This window comes from Anguilla rostrata, chromosome 7, assembly GCF_018555375.3.
Source record: "Anguilla rostrata isolate EN2019 chromosome 7, ASM1855537v3, whole genome shotgun sequence".
Classification (NCBI taxonomy): domain Eukaryota; kingdom Metazoa; phylum Chordata; class Actinopteri; order Anguilliformes; family Anguillidae; genus Anguilla; species Anguilla rostrata.
The window spans coordinates 50,709,444-50,728,082 of NC_057939.1; the positions used below are offsets into that span (position 1 = coordinate 50,709,444).

General features: G+C 43.5%; 1 protein-coding gene across 18 annotated transcripts in view; it reads left to right on the top strand.

Moving 5' to 3' along the window:
* The window catches only part of LOC135259947 (adhesion G protein-coupled receptor L3-like), a 220,635-nt gene that overhangs the window by 114,391 nt on the left and 87,605 nt on the right, over window positions 1-18,639 (top strand). For 12 of the 18 annotated variants that reach the window (XM_064344915.1, XM_064344917.1, XM_064344920.1 and 9 more), the window contains exon 6: window positions 12,440-13,245. In XM_064344915.1, coding sequence (XP_064200985.1) covers window positions 12,440-13,245 — 806 coding nt within the window. Of the gene's footprint in view, window positions 1-9,658; window positions 9,733-12,439; window positions 13,246-18,639 lie in introns of those variants that run through there. The other 6 variants (XM_064344916.1, XM_064344932.1, XM_064344931.1 and 3 more) reach the window with 2 other exon arrangements.

Below are 18,639 nucleotides of genomic sequence, written 5' to 3' on the forward strand. Positions count from 1 at the left end.
ACAAAATAACGGCAGACGCGACGCGGGCATCCATATTGGATGTCGGAACTGCAGAGCGCTCGCTCGTAAGGGGAGAACTCTGTCATCTGTCCTCTGTGATTACTTCTTAAGTTTTGTAAGATTTTTAGTTCAACTACAAATCTTCAATACAGAGGTTGTGCCAAAACGCAATACTTGGGCCCACTGATGAAAGAAAGCCTTAGTTCACAGCTCACAAGACTTCAGTATCACTGTAAAGACTGACAGTGCCATATTGATACAATCAGCCAGGAGAGGGAGAAAGGTGAATGAAACTGACTCGGGAGTGATTAACAAAGCAGAGTTGCTAAGGCATTGTGTGACTCTTGACAGAAACTAATCATCTCACTCACCAATCATCACTGGTACCACTAATCAAATCACAACTAACAGCTTAAAAGAAGGCCAAGACAGACAGTCGGGGTGCATTTTGACTTCGATGCTCCCAGAGTACATGCTACGTGTATTTTCTGTTGCTGCCATATTTTGCCAATAAAGACAGTTTCTACGAAGACCAAGATTTTCTCGTCCGGAACCTTATTTTTTCTTACAGTTTGTTGGCAGCCAAATACACAAGTATTAAAAAATAAATAATAATAATAATAAAATAAACCGACTGCCATATCACGTCCACGGAAAGGCCTTAGGCCAGCTTTCATCAACAGCACTGGCGAGTTGCGGGAAATGCTGTGTCTGTCGAGCGCAGGGTTTTCCAGGGGAGTGTCTGTGGGGAAAGTACGTTGTGGCGGACGGCAGCCATTGCAGAAAAAAAACGTGCGAGGAAAATCTGAGGTGTGAACGGAATCTCCGCACAAAAAAAGCACCACGGACAGAGGAACAGGATGAAGGGGGGAGAAAGGGATCCACACAGGATGCTCAGTCAGTACAATCCATGGCCGTCCATTGTCTCTGGCAGACTTGGCAGGGTTTGCTGGCCTCCGAGTTAGGATAGCAGCGCCTGCTGACTCAAGGGGAGTGTGCTAGCGTCATGGCTTTTGTGTGCAGTGCCAGCCTCAGCATTGTGTCTTTTTTTCTTTATTTTCTTGTCGTGTCAGTTTTTGTTGCGCACAAACAGATGTTTGCCTCGCCCTGAAACAGTTGATTAAGTTGAACACGATGACTTGCTCCGCGTTCTGTGCAAAACTGTGTAGTGCGCACATATGGGATTTAACCATTTACAGGACCGAATACCATGTAGTTCATTGTTTGTTTAGTCTCTAGTCTCAAACGTATTTTACTGGATTGCTAAAATTGCATTTAAATCCACTTGATATATATTCCAAATTAAAAAATGAGTAGGCAATGGTGGGGGGATTTGAAAGGGTGACCTTCCATTCCATTCCAAAAAGCAGCAGTTTGCCAAGGGGACAGAGAATAGTGAACTGAACCAAGCTTGGCTGCACCAGTCACTGTCCTTTTCCCTATAGGTGTAAAAAAAAAAGTGCATAAAGCACATCAATTAGGCGAGCTCTTAGGGAAAAAAGGAATCCTTCAAGTAGAACAGGGAAAGGGTCATGGCACCGGTCATTAAGGCAGATGGAATCTCATTATTCCCGCTATGATGGTTAGATTCAGTCGGGGGGGGGGGGGGGGGGGGGGGGGGGCGGTGAGTGTAATGGACAGAGGACCGGACTCTTGAGATGTTTCTGGGTTAAAACCTTGGTGAGAGGCTGGCTAGTACACCCCTGAGCCAGCCACTGTACTTAATTTGCCACTGTGAAAATCCATAAAAGAATATCAGCATGCACCATGGGTAAAAGTTGTCTGTCACCTTGGGTAATGGTGTCTACTAAGCAAATTCATAGAAAATTAAGTAAATTAGAGGACCGGCACTGCTTTCCCTAAAACACAAGTCAATATGTATCGCTATAAAAAACGGCTGGATAATTTGTGTTTGCCACTAAAGAACCTGAAGAGTAATTAATTATCTTCACTGTGGTGTGGATCTTTTATAGGATAAATTGTCATTTAAGATCAGCTACCTTTATAAACGCTGTTTAGGCCTTTGTATTTGATGCAACTGCATCATAGCTAGTATGACTTACCAAATGACTGTCGACGAGCAGGTTTCACTGAATTACTGGGAAGATTCCTGGTTTGGAAAAGTCTTTGGGCAGAGCAATTGCCATTGTAATGGGTCAAGTATCGGATAGAGAAATAGGAGACTTCTAAACCAGTTCATCAGCGAAGAATCTTTACTTTACATCCCGCTGACAAGTTGTCTCTTCTTTTCCACTTTCTGCGGAGCGTTTTACCCATGATGCCGTTCTTCCAGGAGAGCCTACCTGCTCTCCCTATCAGCACTCTGTCAGCAGACTCCCAACAAGGGAGCGCCTCTGTACCATTATGACAGTGTGTGCACGGGAGGTTCCAAATGTGTGTGTGCGTGTGTGCGTGCATGTGTGTGTGTGTATGTGTATCTGTGTGCGTGTGTGCGTGCGTGTGTGTGTGTGTGTTGCGTGTGCGCGTGTGTGTATAAAGCTTAAGTATTTTTTTGGAAAATGAAGTGAGTAGTCAAGCAATCAAGCACTATTGTTCTCCAATTAAACAAGAGGCATTATCTTTATAATTTAAGCATTGATTTGAACGACAGTAGCCAGAAATGTAATTATAATTATTATTGACTCACCAAATCAAAAGTGAATTGAAGATAAATCTTTTTTTTTTTCAGTCAGCATGTTTTGTGTGTGTGTGTGTGGGTGCATGTGTGCTTGTGTGTGTATGTGTGCATGTGGGCACATGTGCGCTTGCATGTGTGTGTGTGCATGAACGTGCATGCATTTCTGTGTGTGAGATTGTGTGTGGTCATGTGTGCATGTGTGTGTGTGTGCATGTGTTTGTGTGTGTGTGTGTGTGCATGTGTGCACGTGCACACATTTCTGTGTGTGAGATTGCATGTGTTCATGTGTGTGTTCATGCGTTTGTGTATGTGGTCGTGTGTGTGTGCCATAAGCTGGATTACAGCCATGGCCGTGCTCATATGGTACTCCTTGAGCTCATTCTTGGCAGGCCTTTTATGATGACATATTATCATGGCTGGAACTTCCAGGCCGGCTCTGGTCACCCCTGACCTTGACTTTCATCCAGTGGTAAAAAGTCACAAAGGCCCGTTGTCCTTCCTCTCCAGTTTCACATTTGCTTTTTGTGCCATTGTCCGTTTTATGAGTAGGTCCTTTCAGAGGTCAGCACTGAGCCCTTCTGAACCCAGCCTTGCACACAGGCCTGATTAATTGAGGCCTCACCTAACAAATTACAATTTCTGGCAGTTTGATTGTGAAAATAAGCCTTGGATGAGTCTGGCTCTCTACGTGACTCTACACTGACCTCTGTTTTAGAACCAGCCAAATTTTTCGTCGCGACCTATATCTGGATCTGGCTCTCCAAGTAACCCTATACAACCAATTAAAAATAATTTTGCACGCTGTTACCATGGGAAGTGTTGTTGACCTTGATTTATGTGATTAATTCAGATGCTAATTACCACATTTTATATATATATATATATTTTTGGACGGTTTTGGCGTATCGTGAATGTTTTTTTTTCAGCTAGCGCGCAGGTTGTATTTATAGGTACGAACGTTTGAGCACGCGTGCAGTGCATTCGATGTCTCGCTGTCACACGCGGAATAACAATGGTCCAGACCCCCCGTGGGGTTTCTGAAATAATGAGGAGTCCGAACCTCACAGAGCTCTGCTGGAAACAGGAGGGAACAGAGCACATCGAAACGGATCCAGTTAGCGGCACGATACAGTACACGTGCTCAGATGAAAGCTCAGACATTAATTACCATTGATTTTATTTCACCAAAGCATACGTTTATTTATTTATATACAAGATAAATTCATATTAGCAGTAGTGAACGTGCGGCATAAAACCTAATCTTTTGGACCGTTGTCAGCGTACCGATTTAACCACGGTCTCCACGGTTGAAATTATTCGCGAACGGTCAAATAATTAAACCGCGTTTCGGCGGGACGCCGTGCACCTGCTTCCGCTGCCGCGAGTTAGCATCGCCGGGCGCCGGTGGAAAAATAGATTCCGAAAACAATTTGTCCCACTTACGCGCGCGTCGTGTCTGTTGTGCGCTCGCATTACGTGACGGTGATACGCGGGGCACGGTGTGCCTTTGTTGTCCCTGGAACAAAGAACACCTGTGACCTCGTCCGGGAGGCGTGCGGCGGGTTGCCACGTCGGTCGCCGCGGCGGAGGAGGATGTGGCTGGCGGGAGCTTTCCTCTTAATCCCGTTAGGAAGGGCGCGCACGAACCCTCTAAAAATAAGGCAGCAGAAAGTGAGCGACCGAACGCGCCATCTGCTGAGAGGGGATTATTATTATTTATTTTTTTCCCCCCTCCCCTCCAAATAGGTGCTGTGGAAATAATGGCGTAATCGCTGGCAGCGGAGGGTGTGGAACACGTTGGTAATTTGAGCCGCCCAAAGTGCGCCGCGTCGCCTCACGCGAGGTGATCTCAGCGAGAGCCGCTACTTTCGCGCTTCGACGCACGCTCTCGTCGCCGTGACGTCAGAATCCCCCCCTTCCACCCCCACCCCCACCCCGCCCCCCCACCCCGCGGGACCGCGACGGTTAGCGGCTAGCGGCTGATGGCTCACCGCTCGACTTTCGAGCCGAACGCGAAAACGTCCGTGTTTTACGAATCGACGCGCGTGTCGTTCGTTCGTTCGTTCGTTTCGCTCGCGGGCCGCGTCGGCCCAGCGGGGCGAGCCGTGTCCGAGGAGAGGCGCGTAGAGGGCGGAGTGAAGATGGAGAGCGGGTTAAATCGGGGGGTCGATAGGCCGGGAATCAGAGGGTCGCGGAGAAGAGCCTCCGCAGCAGAACGCCCGGGGTCAGTTATTGGATTGCTCCCAGCGATTCGATAGTGTCAGATGGATTTTTAGTAATAAGCCCTGTTTCTGCTCCCTTTTTTTTCAGAGAAAAATCGACTCGCAGCCTCCATTACTCTTTAATATAAAGTGATCTGACAATGATTGAGAATACCTGAAGATGAAACTACAGTAAAAGGATTTGTCTCATTGCTCTAAGTTGTATTATATTGCATCAAGGAATATTGTTTTTTTTTTTCTTTCCAGTTGATGTCAGAATGTGATATATGGATGTAGAAATGTAAAACTACCATCTTCCTTGTGTTTTGCCTATCATTGGTAAGCAGAAACTCCACTAGCCCCATGACTCACAATTAAATAATATTGCATTGATTTACAATATTTTTTTATCCTTCTTGCCAACTAAATTGGCGTTAGCCAAAATCCAGCTTCATAACACAAAGCAACTAAACAGTAACTAGGCGGCAGAAGGAAAGGACGTTGCATGTACATCTGCACATTTGTGAGTAGCAGGTTTCCTTCCTTTCCGAAAGATGACCATCTTATCAGAGGATATGATGTGTAACATAGTTAAAAACTAATTTGGGACGCATCATAAGGCAGCAAAAAGTCATTGCCAGCAAAAATGTTTTTATAGCAAATTGAATGCGTAATTGCGGAGGAAGAGCCTGATTAGCGGGTGTTGTATAAATCACAGTGTGTTCGGGGTGAGGCTGGGGCTCGGGGAGCCGTTTCGCTAATAGCCCCGCGCGCAGTTATAATCGATCAGGCCTCGTTCTCCGCGCGCGGGTTTGTGGCGCGGCTGTTTGGGGCGGTAAACGCCGGGGCCGAGGGGTTTAATTGCCTATCAGATACGTCGGGGCGCCCCCTGTGGCCGCCCATGTTAATGCGGGGTCCCGGCGTTTTGCATCGGTAATGAGATTCGTAAATTAATTAAGTGCTTTTTTGCCCCTTATTTATTTTCATTTATACACTTTCAAAGTAGCAAAGATCAAGGCCCAATTAGGAAAACAAAAGCAGGTTATTTTAACTCCCAGTGTTTTTGTGTTGTTTTGCTTTTTTGTTGTCACCTGGTACTTGCCCTCAAGGTTGATTGGTTGGCTGTAGTCCAGTCATCTGAAACTGCTACAGTAGCACAGGATTGTCAAGGGTTTGAAACACCAAGGCTTCACACAAGGTGCCCAGAGACTACAGTTTTGACCTCCCATATCCTTAACCATGTGCTGTCGAGTAGGTGAGTTAATAATAAGGAGTCAGATTCTGTTCACAGTTTCCGCACAGATTGAGATGACAGTGAGCCCCATTCAACCATGAATCTCTATTAGGCTCTCTGGCTGTAATGATCTCATTTGGATTACCTCACAGACACTGTGATAAAATGGAATGTTAATTATTAAAATACCTATTCATACAGCCGTACCTCACACAGATTCCATGACTGGATCACTGTTCATTTAGCATGAATCCTGTATCTTCACTGCAATTATCTTTTTTTTAAAAGTAAATTTAGCTCACTAAAGTAGATGAGGTATTCCCTCCTCCTGACTTAACTTATTTACTATAATTGACAGACAGCACAATGATTACGTATTCTAAATCCTCTGAAGTATGTCCTCGGTCTTAGAAGAATGTTCTGGAATTCAAAGTAAAAGAAGAAAAGAGCTTCTTGTAGGTGTGTGCGGTGCGCATAATTGTATATATGTAGAAATAGTATTTCTAACTATTCTGTCTATAAATCATTTGCAGTTTTACAATATTTCATCTTGCATCTTGTGGATGGAATGGGGAGCTTTTGAAGATTGCATTCTCAGAACTCACAATGTTGATAAGCTGTAGAATTGGGTAGGCATATGGAATGTTCCAGGTCAGGAATCCCACACTAATAGATTGTGAAGGCTCATATTAATCACTGCCATTATTATATTACAAATAACAGACTCTACAACCGTGTCTTTTTGTGTAGAGAAGCATTGACGGTGTATTAAGTTAACTGACTCCGAGAAAGGCATCGCAGAAGTTGAAGGGTAAACCCTGCCGCCTTCGGTTCTTTTGATTAAGTTTGCTCAAAAGCTCCGTTTGCTCCAGCTCTTCCACAGATTAGTCTGCTTTGAAGTCAGCCAGGTAAGCATTCTTTTTATACATGCTTGTCCTTGGCGCTAGGCTAACCTGGCTACACCAATCTATTCCTCCCGACAATAGCTGGGCAGAGGTCTGTGTGGTATAATGAATAACTTTCGGAAAGTTTCCCTGGCGAGCTGCAGACTTGTATTGTGTAGCAGTGCATTTTGAGAGAGCAGTAGAAAGGAGGGAGTGCGAAGTCGTGGAAGTACAAGTATTCAGAGGATCTCATTTACACTTTGTCAAGTGCAGTTTTCTCCATGACAACATGTGTGTAAACTGTGTGCAATGGAATGGAAGAGGAGCGGGCTGGAAATATGTGTTGTATGCTAAACTAAATGCAGATAGCTAAATGACGGAGGAGACAGATAATGAAGACCCAGTGTAGATGACAGGTCTTGTTTTGTGGTTTTTTTTTTGTTGTGATAAATTTAGATGGCATATAATTAATTATGTCATTGTTGTTGCACTACAAGTTATTTCAGACTATCTGAGCATTTTACTGCAAGTGACCTTAGTCCTAGATTGCAGATTTGTTGTAGTCAAGGTGTAATTTTGGGATAGTCATGCTGTTGCATGAATGAATATGCTTATGCACATTTTTATACCCACAATACAGCTCCCTAATATCGAATTTTAAAACATAGTATGTTAATGAAGATTCATTTTGTCAGATTCTGTTTAAATAATTATTTTAGGTGCCAGCAGGTTTTTTGGAAAATTAGTTTTTTGGAAAAAACTTGTTAAACAAATATTATTTTTTTCAGAGCAATTGTATTCTGTAAAGTAATATAGCTTTCTCATTTCTTAGCATACAAAAAGAAATAATCTACTGCTTCCCGGTAAAACAAAACTAATTTTGGCTCATGTGTAATTTATCATATTTGCCATCAAAGCTGTTCGCTCGATGAGTTAATCTATTTTGGAATGATGCTTTCCGGTAGAGATACCGGTAATATTGATTCATATGGATATACATTCATTTATAATAACATTAATATTTATTATTTACATGTTTTTCACCCGTGGTGGATCCTCAATTTAAATTACATTCTGAATGCCAAACAGAAACAATATTCTCTATTCAATTTCAATGTATCATTATTGGATTTCAGTGCATCTCTGCTCTTTGAAGATTGCCCCTGCCACCCCCCCCCCCCCCCCCCCCCCCCACCCCTGTTTTGACACAGCAGGCACGACTGAGAAATGTCTGACATTATATAAGTTTTTTTGCTAAGGAAAGGTTTGGTATGTTTATGCATTAAAATATAGTTTAAGCTCCAGTAACTCTGATTAATCCGCTCCTGTTGAATGAAGGATTACGGACATGGGCTTTGTTGGGGGTGGGGGGGGGGGGGGCGAGGGGGCGGGGGGTAGGACAGATGTCCGTCGTGCTGTTCGTGGTTTGGATGATCTAGGTGCTAGGTGGCAGCTGGGGGGTGGTGTTGGTGGGGAGGGGGGAGGGGGGAGGGGGAAGGCACAGGTTTTCGCAGAGTGGACGTGGACCATGCAAATCACAGCACTGGTTGTTTTTATTGTGTCTCCCCTTTGCGGGTCGTCTTCTTTTTTTTTTTTTCCTTCACACGTGCGGCGCCCAGGGTTGCAAATTTATATGCAAATTCCACGGGTCGCATAATGGGGCACACTAGCGTTAGCATACCCTCATCTACCTGGGCCCATAATGAATCTGAAGCTTCCCTTAGTGCTGACTGAACCTGTTGACCTTTTAGAATGCCTGAGTGAAATACTGTTGCTGTCTGTGGATCTCGGGGCTTTAAAAACAACTGGATGGCCAGCTTATTCTAAGAGATCCATTTTGTTCATGCACGTCTTATCGCATTCTAGTTGGGTGAAACGAAACATAAACATTTCTGTTTTATTTGGTGTTTTATTTGGACTGTTTGTTAGGTTCTACATTATCTGTATATATGGTACTCGTTTTGTATCTATGTGAGCCACAAAATGTTTAAGAAATGAGAGTTTTTTTTTTTTTTTCAGTTTTAAATGCCTCATTATTCTATGTGTATTCCTTGATGAGGAATGGTTTGTCCATTCTCAAGCAGTTAATACAGGTTCATTTTAACAATCCTTTTAAGATATCATTACCAGAGTGCATTACCTCATTCTCTTATGGGTTTTGTTCGACTTTTTCAAGCATTGAAAAATTCTGCATGATCCTGTGATACCATTAATGAATCTTCATTCATTCATTTATTTATTCATTTCCCAGTACCTGTTCACTCTTCAGACAAACTAATTGCTGCCCTTTTTTTACAGTTGAAATGACCATGTTTCCACATTGACTTTTGACATTTGACTTCTGTTTAAATAGTAGGCATAATATTCCTAATGCTGGCATGTAATTTATGTATGCAATTACCCCTCCTGCATGCTGAAAATAGAAAAAAACAAGAGGATTCCAAAAAAGTTAATAGACGTTCCAGTTATCTACATTGTTAATCTTTTCTAATTTTCCTTGAATTAGCAGCAGTGATAAGAATGGAGCCCTGCTGCTGACAGTTGCTTCAGTTCCGTTGTTTTCTCCGCAGGGTATGACATTGCGCTTTCTTACCGCATCAACTTTCCCTCCAAAAATCACAGACTTGCGGCACGAGGGACTGGTAAAAAAAAAAAAAAAAATGTATGCTATGTCAGGTAAATATGCTTGACAACTTCTGCATCATTAATTTATTCTCTTTTCTCTTTCTCTTTCTCATCTCTCCTCAATGCCTAAAATAGAAGTGGAACAAAAAGGTAACTAAATACCTTTCATATCCTCCTTTTCTGCGTGGTTGCTTTATGCTTTATCCGATAATAATGGGGTTCCTTTTTTAGCTCTGTCCCGCCGTTTGTTTTTAACGTCCTTTTTTTTCGCTTGTACTGCTGAGTTTGCGCCCTTCCCTGTTCATGTTGTTGTCGAAACTTAAGTTGCTCTAAAGTCCCGAATCTAACCACCGTGTGTTTTGCCCTTAACTGTGTGTAAATAACTTAACCTTGTGACAGTATCAGCGAGAACGACGCTCGTAATGAGAAGCAAATAAACAGCCCCGTCGTCAAGATCATGTACTGCACACGTTGTCTGCGTTGACACATTTCAACAAACACGTTTGCATCTGCCTGCCTGCAAAGTGTACATGTTGTGTTGCCCTTAGCAACAGCATGCATATGCTCATGCGGGAATGTTTCAAGCGGCAAAAGGCAATTCCCAAATCAATTTTCCAATTGGCAGTCAGTGCAGTGCAGGCACATTTTTGTGAAAATGTACGTGTAATAAGTGCACACGTTCATACTAACGGTCTATAAGTATTTCTCAATAGACAGTGTGCAAACAGCACTGATTCAGGTTTTATGCGATAGATTTGGAAAGCAGAAATTCCCAAAACATTAAATTTGTAGAAATACCCAAGATGTATCTTTTTTTGTGTGAATGTTTTGCTATAAAACATAAACAGCGACATTTGATGCCTCCAGCAGCTCATCCATGGAGCTGACAGGAAATAGGAAATGACATCACAGTCTCTGTGATAGTGGTAACCTCCAGGCATACCCTTTCAAAGTCAGACCAGAAGCTACACGTTGTCCTTACACGATGGCCCTTCACTACACAGAAGCACAGGACCCACACTCACGAGAAATTTGAACTTTTTTTTTGGCTGATACTCAACTGATCATGTCGATTTCGCATGCGATGCTGCTGTTTATGCAAAGCGATCCTCAGTGCACAGGATAATACACTCAACAGCAAAATGGGTACGCAAGAGCGTATGTCTCGCCAAAAAAGCTATTAACATTTATAACCCCCCCCCCACCCCCCAGCAAAAAAAAATCCCCAGCAATAAGTTTTTTTTTCTTCTTGCTAATAACCTTTTCTGTCACTTTCCCCTTTACCCATTTCTGAATTCATTTCTTTAATGTCTCTGCAAATCGCCTGCCATTAAAATCCTATTGCTCAGCTGAAGGCTTCTCATGAACTTACTAAGCTTCTGCTCTGGGTGTTCCTTTCGCTGAAGATCTGTGCGGGGCTGCCCTCGATGGGAAATAAGCGTCGGCCTGCCGCACGCGCGTGTGTGTGTGTGTGTGTGTGTGTGTGTGCGTGCATGCGTGTGTGTGGCATGGTGGACATGTTTAACATGAAGTGACTACAGGTCACTAGCCTTTCCTTCCTCCACAGAATATCACTTCCACGTGTTCTTAAACTTTATTTATGGATCATGAGTTGGATAGAGATGAAAGTTAGTTTCGTTTCCTCTTCATTGTTTTTGGATCACGGAGAGGAAGAGCCTTATCGCCTGATTGACAAAGGAAGACTTCTCTGGCTGGCTGGCTTACTTAAAGTCATTTTCATGAGGCTACATTCAAGCCAGTTTGCTTTTTTTATATGTGTTCCATCCAACAACTGTACATGTGCATGTCTATTTAATAACCAAAAAATAAAACAGTATAAATTATTGTATAAGCGACCGTTGACCATTTGCACGATAGTTTTAATTACTGCAATGGCTACCAATTAATCTGATGCTGTTTATTGACCTCTTTAATTATACTTTATTCAACTTTTAAGGCCACAGGAGAAGACATAGAATCACATTGGGGCCGTTTGAATAAAAGATGCTGCATCTGTTTTTAAAGGATTATACAAGGGAAATGAACTTGGTTTCCAAGACACTGATTGCATTGTTTTGACCACATGCCTGAATTTAAATTTCAGAGAAACCGCCATTTCAAAGCAGCGAGAGGGTCCCTGGCAGCATCTGGAGGGATCCTTATTAGAACACTTTGTACACACACACACCCCTCTGCTTTCCTCTCAGTAACCAATTACCTAATTCCCCATCATAAGTTTTCTTTCATCAGCAGATGCTGCTATGAAATAAGTGTCGACTAAGAGATGTTTATATGCGGTTGAGTTCACTTTATGCAAGACATCCAGTTACAAATAAGAAAAAAAAATCCTTATTTATAACTGAGACTCAAAATCAAGCACCTAAATGAACTGACATTGTCCTTCAGGAACGTTTTTCTGACACAAATGTGAGATGTGCATCCCTCACCAGTCCCTGGAACTGATTGTAATTTGCATTGAAGATATCCGTTTCTAGCCTTGCTTGCTGTGCATGAAATATGGCTGAGATATTCTGCACATTTCACAGATAATGGTGAATTGTATGAGGTGTAAAGACTCGGTTGAAGGGAAGGAGGGAGAGGTGGGTGGGGGGGGGGTCATGTAAACGTCTGGTTCAAGGTTGATGAATGAAGAGAATTTCCTGAAAGAATCAAATGAATGGAGACTTGGCTTTCCTCTGCTAATAGATTTGTATCATTCCTGTGTAGTGACCCTCTCTCTCTGTCTCCCTCTCTCTCTCTCTCTCTGTCTTCTTCTCTTTTGCTCTCTTTCTTTCTCTCTTTCTCATTATTGCTATCTCTCTCTCTCTCTCTCTCTCTCTCTCTCATCCACTATGACTCCAGTTTTCCTGTGCCCCGGTCTGTTGAGGGGAGTTTACCAGAGCGAGCACCTCTTCGCGTCGGACCACCAGTCGGGGGCCTGGTGCAAAGATCCTCTGCAGGCCTCGGACAAGATCTACTACATGCCCTGGACCCCGTACAGGACAGACACTCTGACCGAGTACTCCTCCAAGGAGGACTTCATCGCGGGCAGACCCACCACCACGTACAAACTGCCCAACCGGGTGGACGGGACGGGCTTCGTGGTCTACGACGGCGCCCTCTTCTTCAACAAGGAGCGCACGCGCAACATTGTCAAGTTCGACCTGCGCACGCGAATCAAGAGCGGCGAGGCCATCATCGCCAGCGCCAACTACCACGACACCTCGCCCTACCGCTGGGGCGGCAAGTCCGACATCGACCTGGCGGTGGACGAGAACGGCCTGTGGGTGGTGTACGCCACCGAGCAGAACAATGGGAAGATCGTCATCAGCAAGCTGAACCCCTACACCCTGCGGCTGGCGGGCACCTGGGAGACGGCCTACGACAAGCGCTCCGCCTCCAACGCCTTCATGATCTGCGGGATCCTGTACGTGGTCAAGTCCGTCTACGAGGACGACGACAACGAGGCCACGGGGAACAAGATCGACTACATCTACAACACGGACCTGAGCAAGGACGGCTACCTGGACATCCCCTTCCCCAACTCCTACCAGTACATCGCCGCTGTGGATTACAATCCCAGGGACAACCTGCTGTACGTCTGGAACAACTACCACGTGGTGAAGTATTCCTTGGATTTTGGCGCACTGGACAACAGGCCAGGTAGGCGTGTGTCGGTTATTTTTAAAATATGAGGCGTCTTCTTGGACCGGAGGGTAAAATGAGGCCTTCTTGTTCAATGAATATTGGGCTGAAGAGACAGTTTATACATGAATGCATTCATAAATTTGAATTATACATTAATTCAAAACCAAAGTTGAAATTCAGCATCATGCAAAATATCTAGGATGGATAGAGCTGGGTATTGGATATTATTCAAGTTGCAACTCAGTTATTCGGTTAATATATCTGTGGAAAGCTTTAAAAGAAAGAAAATAAACTGCTGCCTCTGTTGTGCAGAAGTGTAGTGACAGCAAAACTATAATTATTTTAACCATTTATGAAGTGCTGTAATGTGAAACTTTTCTCAGAACTCACTATTTATTTATTTATACTTATTACAGAGAACTCATTATACCAGAGAAGACCAATTCACTGAATATATTTTTTTGTGTGCTCATAAACATTACATAAGCAACAAATGCACAATGAGGGCATTTGTTGTTTATTAATCAAATTAATAAATGAGGGAAGACCTTAGTGAGATAGTGTTGAGACTATTTTTACCTGGTTTGCATTCATTAAAATTTCTTCGGGACCAATATTATGATGGCTTCCGGGTGACACATATTTCGGTGTAACTGGCAAAATATATTTTTGAGAAATCTTTACCACCCATTGCTGTGTTACATGGTTTGCTGCAATGTCATCCTTTCAAGCATACACTTGATTTTAGCAAAGCATTCAAGATTCAATGTCCCTCCCTCCACGTTTACCATGATCTCGTGAGCTGAAAAGACATTGTGTGAAAGGGAGAGCATCTTTTTCAGGTGAGATAGCAATTAAACCTGCCCTTCCCAGGGACGAAAAGGGAGTTCCCATGAGCGTGATGCTATTTGCTGAGCGTAATTGCTTCTCGTGCATTTTGAGAATGGATGTGTTGTGGCCCGTGCTTTATTAAATGATACCATATTAACCGGAGCTTTTACGTGTGTTTGGGAGTTGCGCTACGAGAAACTACCTGGGGGATTCTCTTTCAACTTTGTTCTTAGCGATCACCAAAGGAATAATGGACTCCTTGGCCCATGGGGATTTCCAGCCAAGATCCGTTCAATGGACTGACCCACAACGTGCCATTAAGGAGAGGTTGCTGACTAGGGAGGAAAAAATACATTAATAAATAAAATGAATGCTTCACAAGGGGCTTTGTCCTTGTTAACAAACTCCAAACAATTAATTCATGGGTAGGCAACCCTGATTCTGGAGTGCCTGAAACCATCCTGATTTTTGCTCTGAGACTATAACTACATAATTATATTAATCACTGGCCCTAATGAATGCAGGTGACCATGTGTTTGAGGTAATCAGCAGTTCGCCATTAAGACTCTGATTATTCCGGTTCAGACTTAATAATGAAACAACATCTTGATTCTTGGTTACCAGGATCTGTTGGTAACCAAGCGATTATATAAATAGAAAGGGAGTATGGGTACTGTAGTTTCCTTATTGAGAGTGTGTATATGTGCCCCTATGACGTAAACAGCGTTAACACCCAGCTAACATGAAATGTTCTCACAGTGCTACTGGGATGTTGTTTCAATGCAATAACGTTGCCGCTACATGGCAGCAACATTGTGAGAACGTTTTGGGACAGCTGGGTGTTCCAGAGAAGCGATGCGTAAGATGTCCGCACCTCACTGAGATGCCTGAACTGGCGTAGCAATGGAGCATGGGAAATGGGCAGTGGACCAGGGGCCCAGTGCGCTCTACCCAGATGTGTCCCTGTTCAGCGTCTAATGGAGGATGCCCAGAGTCCCACGGCCTGCAAACAGGATATGGCCATTAGTCTTTCCTGTTGCCGTGGAAAGTGAGAACGCAAGTGCACACTGTACGTGCAGTGCCATCTTTCAAATACGGTGGCCTTTGTGCGTGCTTTTACATGGTCTGTTTCGTCAGCCTTGAGACCCTGATGTGGCACAGGAGTGCATAAAGGGCTGTTTCATTTATTTGTTTATTTATGTATTCATTCGATTATTTTTATTTGTATATTTCTATTACCCTCCTTTGGTAACAGAATTTTTTTGAAGCCTCCCTGACTACATTGGTCTGTTTGGTATGCTATTCTCTTTTTTGTGTCTAATGGACTTCTTTTTTCCTTCAAGTTCAATCCAAGGATATGCAGGTTAGGGAAAATGGAGGGAGGGGGGGTAACAGGGCATTGCTCTAAAACAGCATGCATGCTCAGTCAACCTACCCTGTATCGATAAAGGTTCATAAATAAAACCCTCACTGCCCCCCCCCAACAGCACACCCCCCTCTTTGAGAACCACCATGCTACAGTATAGCCTACATTGGTGCCTGAGTGCACTTTCAAAATTCAGAAAAGCTGGTTCTGTTGCCTACTTTATTTCAACCATTCCATTTTGTTTTTTGTTTTTATTAGAGAAGGGCTAGCATGATCATTTTCTCTCCCACAGGCTCCCGCTCCTGGTTCTTTTGTGTGGAACATGCGTCTCTACACACCATCAAATCGCTAGCTTATAGAAGTCATAGCCACATAATAGCCCCATGTACTCACTCACTGTTATTTCCTCTTTTCTTTTGTCAAAAGGCAACATTCCTGTGGCGTTATTCAATCAAGCTGCTTTGAAACCCTCCTCTGATTCCACACATTCTGTTTTACCAGAGTGGAACTGCGTGTCAGTGTAAAAGCATGTCATGAGTACAGCGGCCCTATAGAACATTTTTCCATTCATTTGATGCTATTAGTGTTTCAAGCGGACTATTCATATTTGGCCTCATTGTGAATTGCATGTGGAAAAAAATGACGTGTGCTCTTAATTAAATAGCACTCTCTTTCAGCAAGTTTTTTTCTCTAATGGGACTGACCAAAAGAGAATCTCAGTTCATAAGAGTGCCTGTGAATGAAATGCCCCCTGATAATGTGCAGTGTATTCCAGGACATCACTCTTCAGACAACTGAATTCTGAATATGTGTGCAGTGAGAAAGTTTGCATGTGTGCATTCATTGTGTGCTTGCTTGCATGCGTGCTTGCATGTGTTGGTGTGTAAGTGCGTGCATGTGTGTATGTGTGTGTGTGTGTGCGTGCTTGCCTGTGTGTGTGTGTGATTGTGCGTGCTTTTGTGTGCGTGTGTGTGCGTGCGTGCGTGTCTGTGTGTGTACTGTGGCAGTATGAGATTGGAAATGGAAGCGATGCTCACATTTGTCCCTCTGTCACCACCTTTCTTGAGCTGACAGAGATACTGTTCATCTCTCCTCACGGACTTAATTTCTGTCGAGTGTGTTCATAGCAACTGCATGCTAGAGCACATTTCTTTGTGTCTGTTATGAGACCTGATATACGTTCATTTTAGGTGTTCATGTGGAACTTTTATTTTTTCTTCAACGCCCTTTGCTCGCATATGGCTGGTCTCGTATGCTAGTCTGCTAGCCATCGTTAGCCCGTCAAGTGAAGCATGCCTTTCACCCTCAGTTTCAATGCATTGTTACTGATTGCCACAAGTTTCTATTTCCTGAACTCCCCAAGGTTGGCCAGCTGATTGTGTGATTTCCCCCCCCCCCCCCCTCATTTTTCATTATAATACAGCTATTGAGAGTACAAGAACTGTTCCATATCGAGCCTGAGTGGCTGAGACCAACTCCTTGGTTAGCCTGTAACCCAAAATTACAAATTTCAAGTTTCGTAGTGTACAGAACAGCAAAAAAACAAGACCAGGTCAAAACCTAGTATATGGCTGGACCGGCCGACCAATGGTGTAACTTCATCATTCAGTGACTCAGTCACAGACATTCGCGTTTGTTGGGCTGGCCCCGCTGTTGCAGTCCAGCCAAAAATAATAATAATAAAAATTTACTCAGTGTACGCACCTTGACTCCACGTCTTTGTTATTACCACGACAACAAGTAGAGGACCCAAAAAGTAATGGTGCGCACTTCCAGTCAGAATCTGAAGCCATCCTTGGCGCTTGTGCCGGGCGCCACTTTTGGAAAGTGTGTCACGCGTCGGTTTAGCCCCTCGGAAGGAGATCTCCGGGCGCTCTCAGCCTGGCTCCGGGGACGAGCGGTTACCGTAGCGGCGACGGGCGCCTCAGGGGCCGAGCCAGCCAGCATAGGCATTTAGTCAGATTCTCAGAGGGCGTTTCCCTTTGTCCTGCTTTACGTGCGAATTGTCGGTTTTTTGAACCGGAACCTTCCATTTAGGCCCCACTTCGCTGAGCCGAGGTGAGTGGTTAGAAAGAGCTGGAAGAGTGCGTGAGTTCATTGCTCTGAACTACACTGCTATTGGAGAAGTGTAATCCAGGTGCTGGAGGTTCACACGGCTGAAGTAAACAGTGGCGACAGTGTCCTTGTACAGTACAGTGGATTAAATGAACCATCAAGCTTTTCAGTGGTCCTGTGGGACACATATCAAAACACAAAAACTAGTCACAAACATTGGAAAAGAAATTCATAAAGAAAGGCTGTAGATCTCCATAACATTTTTGGCATGTTTAATGTGGTTTGCTTTATCTTGCCGAAGCATTCAGTAGCTTGTAATGTTAGGGAAACTGGTAGGACCAAGACGGAATAGTTGACACATTACAACAGTTGGAATCTGTGTACAGGAATGCATGGTCCAGCATTTGAGATTGCGTATTGGTTCCTGCCTCACTGCATAGACGTGGAGTGGTAGGGACTTCAAAATCCTCAGGCATGAAACTGTAATCACTCCAAAGTCAGTTAATTGGACTCCGCCCAGCCTCATGTAATAACAACCAACTATGAAAATAAAGACAGAAGAACAAATAGCTTGCTCATTGATGCTGAAATGGCCTTGTATGCCTTTTTAATGTTAATTTTGGTCCCTAAACATCAAAGTTATTCAGTATTATCTATGTATTTCCCTTTCCTTTAATGCTTTCATTATTCTTTTTATAACTGCATTGATTATTCATTCCATTGAGAAATTATCTGGTGTGTTGAAAAGGAAGCTTGTAGGTTGAAGTTATCTATTACCTTGTCCTCAGATAAGGTCCTCGACTAGGAACATAGTACAAGTTCTAAATACACAGAAGTGTTTCTGAAGTAGTGCACCATCTTGTGATGACGATTTTTTAGTTTTTTTGCTCTAGGATTATCTAGGTGATGGTAAGTGTTCTCTTAGAATGTTTGATCAATATCACTCTGTGTGCGTGTGTGTGTGTGTGTGAGAGTGTGTGTGTGCGCATGTGTGTGTGTGTGTGCTGTATACCATATATACGGTGTACTATGCTATGAATGGAAAACAGGAAGACACAGAGATCAATGGCATGCATCTGTTCATACTGACAAGAGAAATCACTGATCCTACAGTAAGAGCCGTGTACCTGGACCTCTCATTGTGATGTCATGACCTG